Raw genomic sequence first — 8,864 nt, forward strand, 5'->3', positions numbered from 1 at the left:
CATATGAGATATGTAATGCAAGATATGTAAACATTATTAAAGTGACTAGTGTTCCATTTCTTAAAGTGGCCAGTGATTTCAATAGGCAGCAGCAGCCTCTAATGTGCCAGTGATGGATATTTAACAGTCTGATGGCCTTGAGATAGAAGCTGTTTTTCATTCTCTCTCGGTCCCAGCTTTGATGCACCTGTACTGACCTCGCCTTCTGGATGATAGTTTGTCAGTGATATGTACGCCAAGGAACTTTAAGCTTTCCACCTTCTCCACTGCGGTCCCGTCGATGTGGATAGTGGGGTGCACCCTCTGCTGTTTCCTGAAGTCCACGATAATCTCCTTTGTTTTGTTGACGTTGAGTGAGAGGTTATTTTCCTGGCACCACACTCCCAGAGCCCTCACCTCCTCCCTGTAGGCTGTCTCGTCATTGTTGGTAATCAAGCCTACTACTATTGTGTCGTCTACAAACTTGATGATTGTGTTGGAGGCATGCTTGGCCACGCACGTCATGGGTGAACAGGGAGTACAGGAGGGGGCTGAGCACGCACCCTTGTGGGGCCCCAGTGTTGAGGATCAGCAAAGTGGAGATGTTGTTTCCTACCTTCACCACCTGGGGGCGGCCCGTCAGGAAGTCCAGGACCCAGTTGCACAGACCCATGTCCTCGAGCTTAATGATGAGCTTGGAGGGTACTATGGTGTTGAATGCTGAGCTATAGTCAATGAACAGCATTCTTACATAGGTATTCCTCTTGTCCAGATGGGATAGGGCAGTGTGCAGTGCGATGGCGATTGCATCGTCTGTGGATCTATTGGGGCGGTAAGCAAATTGAAGTGGATCTAGGGTGACAGGTAAGGTAGAGGTGATATGATCCTTGACTAGTCTCTCGAAGCACTTCATGATGACAGAGGTGAGTGCTACGGGGCGATAGTCATTTAGTTCTGTTACCTTTGCTTTCTTGGGTACAGAAACAATTGTGGCCATCTTGAAGCATGTGGGGGCAGCAGACTGGGAAAGGGAGAGATTGAATATGTCTGTAAACACACCAGCCAGCTGGTCTGCGCATGCTCTGAGGACACGGCTAGGGATGCCATCTGGGCCGGCAGCCTCGCGAGGGTTAACACGCTTAAAAGTCTTACTCACGTCGGCCACGGAGAAGGAGAGCCCACAGTCCTTGGTAGCGAGCCGCGTCGGTGGCACTGTATTATCCTCAAAGCGGACGAAGAAGGTGCTTAACTTGTCTGGCAGCAAGACCAGCGACGTGGCTGGTTTTCCTATTGTAGTCCGTGATTGTCTGTTGGTTGTCAGCTGGTCTGCGCATGCTCTGAGGACGCAAGCTACCCGGAACATATCCCAGTCTGCGTGATCAAAACAATCTTGAAGCGTGGATTCTGATTGGTCAGACCAGCGTTGAATAGTCCTTAGCACAGGTACTTCCTGTTTGAGTTTCTGCCAATAGAAAGGGAGGAGCAAAATGGAATCGTGGTCAGATTTGCCGAAAGGAGGGCGGGGGAGGGCCTTATAACCATCCTGGAAGTTCGAATAGCAATGGTCGAGGATTTTAGCAGCCCGAGTACAACACTCGATATGTTGATAGAACTTCGGCAGCCTGGTCCTCAAATTTGCTTTGTTAAAATCCCCGGCTACAATAAATGCAGCCTCAGGATATGTGGTTTCCAGTTTGCATAAGGTCCAGTGAAGTTCTTTGAGGGCTGTCGTGGTATCGGCTTGAGGGGGGATATACACGGCCTTGACTATAACCAAATAAAATTATCTTGGGAGGTAAAACGGTCGGCATTTGATTGTGAGGTATTCTAGGTCGGGTGAACAGAAGGACTCGAGTTCCTGTATGTTACTACAATTACACCATGAGTCGTTAATCATGAAACACACCTCCGCCCTTGTGCTTCCCGGAGATATATTTATTTCTGTCTGCGTGATGAACTGAGAACCCATCTGGCTGGACCGATTTCAACAAAATATCCCCAGAGAGCCATGTTTCCGTGAAACAAAGTATGTTACAGGCCCTCTGGAAAGAAATCCTTGCCCGGAGCTCGCCGACTTTGTTATCCAAAGACTGAACATTAGCGAGTAATATATTTGGAAGCGGTGGGTGGTGTGCACGCTTCCTAAGTCGAACCAGCAGGCCGCTCCGAGTGCCTCTCCTCCGCCGGAGATCTTTTAGGTCAGCCGCTGGAATCAGTTCAATTGCCCTGGGGAGAACAAACAAAGTATCTGCTTCGGGAAAGTCGTAATCCTGGTCGTAATGCTGGTGAGTTACCACCGCTCTGATATCCAATTGTTTTCGGCTGTATGTAATGATACAAAACACTTTCTGAGCTAATAAAGTTTAAAAAATAATACATTAAAAAAAACAAAATACCGCAAAGTTTCCTAAGAGCTAGTCACGACGCCGCCATCTTCGTCGGCGCCAGGATATGTGGTTTGTAGACATATGGAGATTTCACAACCAAAAGGTTAATGAATACACATTTTACTGCCCTGTCCATGACAGTTACTCTAGAATCTACTTGTTTCTTATTCCTGCAGGTAAGGGACGTTTAACTACTGGGTGTAAGTATTTACCAAGATGTATATGAGATCATTCTGCCCTGCTGGCTTCATTACCAGTCAGTAAAACACAACCACCCTCAAGAAGGTGGAGGTTTGGCACATATTTACTAAATAATCCCACATTTGTAAAATTTCTGAACACTCATATCAACATATTTATTAGCACCAATAACAACTCTGCCTCCCCCCTAATTTTATGGGAAGCTCTCCAAGCATATCTGAGGGGGCAAATCAATTCATCTAGTCTTTAGGGAGGAGTATGGAACATTGTACAAGTCTGAAGGGGATGCCCCTGACACAACGCAGGAGTTTTTGAACAAACTCAATTTACCAGCTTTAACTGATGAGCATAGAGAGGACTTGGAGAAAGAGATTACAGCCGAGGAAATTAGGGAATCCATTTTCAACACTGCTGGGGGGAAATCACCAGGGTTAGACGGATTCCCTATTGAATTCTATAGATCCTTTTTACCCAAACTAATTGAGCCTCTTTGCAATATGTTTAATTATGACATAGAGACAGAAACGCTCCCAGACGCACTGGAACAAACACTGATCACAGTTTTGTTAAAACCTGGGAAAGATCCTCTGCTTTGTGGGTCGTGTAGACCAATATCTTTATTGAACACTTCATTGAAGATTCTTACAAAACTCATAGCTCTTAGATTAGATAAGGTCCTTCCTGACTTGGTTGATATGGACCAAACAGGCTTTGTAAGAAACAGCTCACCTCCTGATAATATCAGATTATTTAATTTTATGCATTATGTAGAAAATGACCAAGAACCTTCGTTAGATGCGGAAAAAGCTTGTGACCGCATAGAATGGAACTAACTGTTTTACAGAGGATGAATATTGGACCTGAGTATGTGGGTCTTATTAGATTAATGTACAAATGTCCAGTAACTCAGATCCTGACTAATGGAAATGTTTCCTCCCAGTTCTCCCGATCACGAGACAGGGTTGCCCTGCTATCGAGCCACTAGCAGAAGCTTCTAGATCATCCATCCATGGTTTTCGTATAGGTGGGCGCGAACATCTGGTCTCGTTGTATGCTGATGACATTTTGCTTTACCTCAGTAAACCAGACATTTCACTCCGAGCATTAATTGACATCCTGAAAGAATATGGGACCTTTTCAGGATATAAAATAAACCTATCGAAGACTATAATCATACCTTTTAACAGGGCAGCTATGCAGAACCCAATTTTAGACCAGCCGTTTTCTTGGAGACCTCAGAAAATGACATATCTAGGATTGCAAATTCCTTCTGAAATGAATAAGAAATATCAACTGAACTATACTCCACTTCTCAAAAGGGGAAGAATTTGATAGATGGAGGGAGTTACCCATTTCTCTAATTGTGTAAAGTTTAATATAATTTATTACCAAAATTCTTGTACCTTTTTCAAACCTTGCCCTTTCCTGTTCCCAAAGTTTTTTTCAAACAACTTAATAGGAAGGTCTCTTCAATTCTGTGGAAAGGAAAAACCCCCAGAGTGAAACTCACAACGTTATGCAAACCATCCTCAGCAGGAGCGCTCTACCTGACTTCCAGTTGTATTACTGGGCATCTCAGTTAAAGGCTGTACGGCTACGGCTAAATACAACAACAGGGTCACCCTCTTGGAGACAGACAGAGGAAGAGTGTCTGTCCCCTGTTACATTGGCATCTATACCTTATAGTGGTGGCGGAAGAGGGTCTGTCCCCTGTTACATTGGCATCTATACCTTATAGTGGTGGCGGAAGAGGGTCTGTCCCCTGTTACATTGGCATCTATACCTTATATTAGCCCACCTAAAGCGTTGCTAGGTCTCATAAACAACCCTTTCATTAAAAACACTTTAAATATATTGATTGAAGTCTGTAAATAAACAGAAGGGCATAGATCTATATATGAACCAACAGCTTTCTATAATAACCCCATCTTTCCCAAAGCCCTGAGAGAGGGTATTACAGATTCTTGGTTCAACAAAGGAATTAAAACATTTGGTCATCTGTATAGAGAAGGTGATCTACTATCCTTTCAACAACTGGCATCTCATTTTCAGTTACCTCAAACTCATTTCTTCAAGTGCCTATAGGTTAGGCCTTATATTGCCACTCAGCAGGGAGGATTCAGCCCAGGAGTAAACCAATAACTGATCAACTGTGGCTGGAGAGTAAAGGGGTAAAAGGTTTCATTTCTCACATGTACTCTAGTCTTCAAGCTCTGTTGGGGAACGATGAAGCTCTGAAGGCTTGCATGAAATCAGGATGACCTTGGTCTCATTGTTGAGGATGAGAAATGGGGAAAGCTCTTCAGATGCTCAGAGTCTTTCATTTAACATAATGCACAAGTTGATGCAATTCAATATTTTACACCAGAGAGACTGTATGAGATCAATTCTAAATATTCACAATTTTGCCCATGGTGTAAAACTGCACCTTATGCATATGTTTTTGTTCCGCCCTGAACTAGGCAATTATTGGGAAGACATTATTCAGATCTTATCACAGGTCACTAATGACTGTACCACTAGATTCTTCCCTTATTCGTCTTGGAGATGACTCTGTTCTACCAGTTAATATTGGTAGCAAAACCAGATTCATTCAATTGGCAGTCATTGCAGCCAATAAATGCACAGCTATTATATGGAAGAGTGACACTCCGCCAAGCAAGCAGATGTGGCTAAAATAACTAACTTCCTATATTCCATCTGAAAAAATTACGTACAATTTACGTAACAAACCCTTTGAATTGACTGATGTCTGGGGGGACGTTCACCTTAGCTACCTTATTGTTATCTTCTTCCTTAATGTATTATTATGATTTGTTTTTGCTTTGAATAATTTATTTTCTAGCATTGGATGTGAAGGTCATTCTGTTTAGTTTTTTTTGTTGTTAATCATTGTAGCTAATACCAGTGGAGGGGAGGGAAGGGTTTCGCATGATGTGCTCCCATGATGCATTGCTGTTTTGTGTAAGTGGAAGGAATAACGGGGCATTATCTGTGTCATATTTTGCTGATGATTGTTAAATTGTATAAAATGCCAATATATATATTGTAAAAATAAAACAAGTTAAAGAGCTTCAGGACAGACAATAGGTCTAATTAGCAGGTTTGAGACTATACGCCTGAAGACTTCACAAAACATTTGTGGCCCTATACATCAAAATATGGGCTGTGGTTGTAGTCTACACCTGTGTTTTTTTTCGTGGAGATCTGTTGTGGGAATAAGAACTAATACAGTATGCTCTAAACAGGGCTGGGAAACAGACTAACATTACTGGGGTTGATATGATAACAACGTATTTGCATATTCAGTGTAAACCAATATAATTAATGTACATCTGCCTATGTCTACATCTCATGGTCTGCTTTAGGGTCAAATGGTTGAATTCGTGAAACATGTAAGCTACTAGTCATGATAATAATTCCACCATTGGATACTAACTATTTTATTCTCATTTTTGAATCAGGTTAATATCTGACGAGAAAAATTTGAAATTAATTCTAGAGCCGTTCAAAATGATTCTCGCACTGTAAATGAAGAAATACAAAGTCGACTAGTGCAATGTTTCACTAGTGTCAACATTCCAGTCCATCAAATAGACAGACATGCAGCATTACATAGTCCTAAAATAATTGTAACATAAATATGGCGACACATCTTAATCAAACCAACAGGTTGGCGTATTGGAAATACAGCACCAAGACGGAAGAGAATGAATAATGTGATAAATAAATCCAGATTTTTTATTCATAACATGGTAAATACATTGTTATGCACAGTCTTTTAGCGTTTACAGATTATTCTAGGCCTAAAGGCCACTAAAAGTATTAACTAGGCCTAAAACAAATAATACTAAAACGTTTTTATTCACATAAATCGGACGAAAACGGAGAATTTGACCAGTCTGTTCTCCGCAAACCTTAGTTTGCCTATAACATAACCATAACGATACTTCCAAAAGTTTCCAGGAAATGAATACCAAATATTCTAAACGAAAACCGTTACATATTTTTTACTAAAATATTAATGTCGTAATAAAAAAGAAGTTTTATTTCTTTAGTCCCACATTACAACGCAAAAAAGTATCGTATTTCATGTTTAAGTCATCAAAGAAAGATCCTTTCCCCAGCTATGAACACTTACTTCTCTGTCTCCTGTGACATATTTCGCTTCCTCCACGATTCTTTCTTGTGAAACTGGACTTTCAAGTTGAAGCAGTTACTACTAGAGTGAGGCAGAGTTGGTGATGGATGCCAGAACCTGGGCTACAGGTAAGTCGACTTTTCCTGCCCTACTTGTTTCACACAGACAGCCCCTTTCCTTTCTACCTGGCAGGTAGACTTCGCAGCTGCACCTCTGTGCGCTGTGTGCCAATACGGAGCGGGGTAATCAATGATCTCCTATCCAACAGTCAGTACATGAATGGACTAATAAATCCTCCTTATAAAATAAAGACTATATTTACCTTGCTTTGCTAAATAGGAATGAGTCAACTTTGTTGGAATTCTTTCAGTGTAAAGTATTTCGGTTGAAAGAAGGCGAGCCTATCACCTGATTGGTCCATCTACCGTGGACTCAGCCTATAGCTGATTGGCTGTCCCGTCAGAAAAACAGGTAACACCCACCTCACATGTAGGGTTATATACCTAGAAATGAAAATGTTACTGCATGCGGCATGTACATCAACTGGCTCGTCTACAGTGTTTTGCAATGTAATTTAGAACTGTTGATGAAATACCATGACTGGTGGAATTAATTATAGGATGGGGGAGATAAGGATCGAATAGGAGAGGACTTGCAGCATGACTGCCCTGCCTTAAAGATAGGATAGCCCTTCACTGACCTGTTGTTGATAGACATCAAGGCCCTAGGCATGAAATAGACTACACACACACCTGGATAGGGATCCGAGGATGGATTCTCCAGGCACACAGTCAGAGCCGCAGCTGACCACAGGTTCCTCAGGTAAAGCCATGTGTAATTAAAGTGTTTAGGATATTCACTCACATCATCTCAAATTGTCACAGGTCACAGCTGCAGGAAGTAGAGGTTCTGAGGGTGCTGCAGGAAGTAGAGGTGCTGAGGGTGCTGCAGGAAGTAGAGGTTCTGAGGGTGCTGCAGGAAGTAGAGGTTCTGAGGGTGCTGCAGGAAGTAGAGGTGCTGAGGGTGCTGCAGGAAGTAGAGGTGCTGAGGGTGCTGCAGGAAGTAGAGGTGCTGAGGGTGCTGCAGGAAGTAGAGGAGCTGAGGGTGCTGCAGGAAGTAGAGGAGCTGAGGGTGCTGCAGGAAGTAGAGGAGCTGAGGCTGCTGCAGGAAGTAGAGGTGCTGAGGGTACTGCAGGAAGTAGAGGTGCTAAGGGTGCTGCAGGAAGTAGAGGTGCTGAGGGTGCTGCAGGAAGTAGAGGTGCTGAGGCTGCTGCAGGAAGTAGAGGGGCTGAGGGTGCTGCAGGAAGTAGAGGAGCTGAGGGTGCTGCAGGAAGTAGAGGAGCTGAGGGTGCTGCAGGAAGTAGAGGAGCTGAGGCTGTTGCAGCACACCCTGGAAAATTAGAATTAACAAACAAATATATATATTTAATGTGTTTTTTTAATTTCACAACAGTAGTGCACTGGGCCTTTAATAGTCCTGTATTAGGGGACCGACACAGCCCTGTGCAGCCCAGGTTGTTCTGATCCATTGTATTGTGAGTTTGTGATGATGTCTAAAACTCTATGTTAGTTTTCTTATATTTCATTATTTCTTATTGTTGTTGCATTGTCGAGAAGGAACCTGCAAGTAAGCATCTCGTTGAACGGTGTCTCCCATGTGTGTCCTGTACATGCGACTACTACAACTTGAAATTCCTGGTTCACAGACAATAGACACTACTTTGTGGAGGAGAGAGGGTCAGATGGTGCCATGGAGACCATGGAGACCTTCAGATGTTATCTCAACTCCACAGTCAGACTGCATCCACGGAGACGACCCTTCAGATGTTATCTCAACCCCACAGTCAGGCTGCATCCATGGAGACCACCCTTCAGATGTTATCTCAACCCCACAGTCAGGCTGCATCCATGGAGACCTTCAGATGTTATCTCAACCCCACAGTCAGGCTGCATCCATGGAGACCTTCAGATGTTATCTCAACCCCACAGTCAGACTGCATCCATGGAGACGACCCTTCAGATGTTATCTCAACCCCACAGTCAGGCTGCATCCATGGAGACCACCCTTCAGATGTTATCTCAACTCCACAGTCAGGCTGCATCCATGGAGACTACCCTTCAGATGTTATCTCAACCCCACAGTCAGGCTGCATCCAT

General features: G+C 43.3%; 1 protein-coding gene across 1 annotated transcript in view; it reads right to left on the reverse strand.

Annotated features, from left to right (window-relative positions):
- Window positions 1–6,858, reverse strand: part of LOC311117125 (grainyhead-like protein 2 homolog) — a gene marked incomplete at its 3' end in the record, with an annotated part of 49,421 nt that extends 42,563 nt beyond the window's left edge. The window contains exon 1 of the mRNA XM_084192112.1: window positions 6,709–6,858. Within this exon, the coding sequence (XP_084048238.1) occupies window positions 6,709–6,728 (20 nt within the window). The remainder of the gene's footprint in view (window positions 1–6,708) is intronic.
- Between the last annotated feature and the right edge of the window lie 2,006 nt (window positions 6,859–8,864).

Source organism: Coregonus lavaretus (genome assembly GCF_964263955.1).
Source record: "Coregonus lavaretus genome assembly, contig: HAP1_SCAFFOLD_3185, whole genome shotgun sequence".
Lineage (NCBI taxonomy): Eukaryota > Metazoa > Chordata > Actinopteri > Salmoniformes > Salmonidae > Coregonus > Coregonus lavaretus.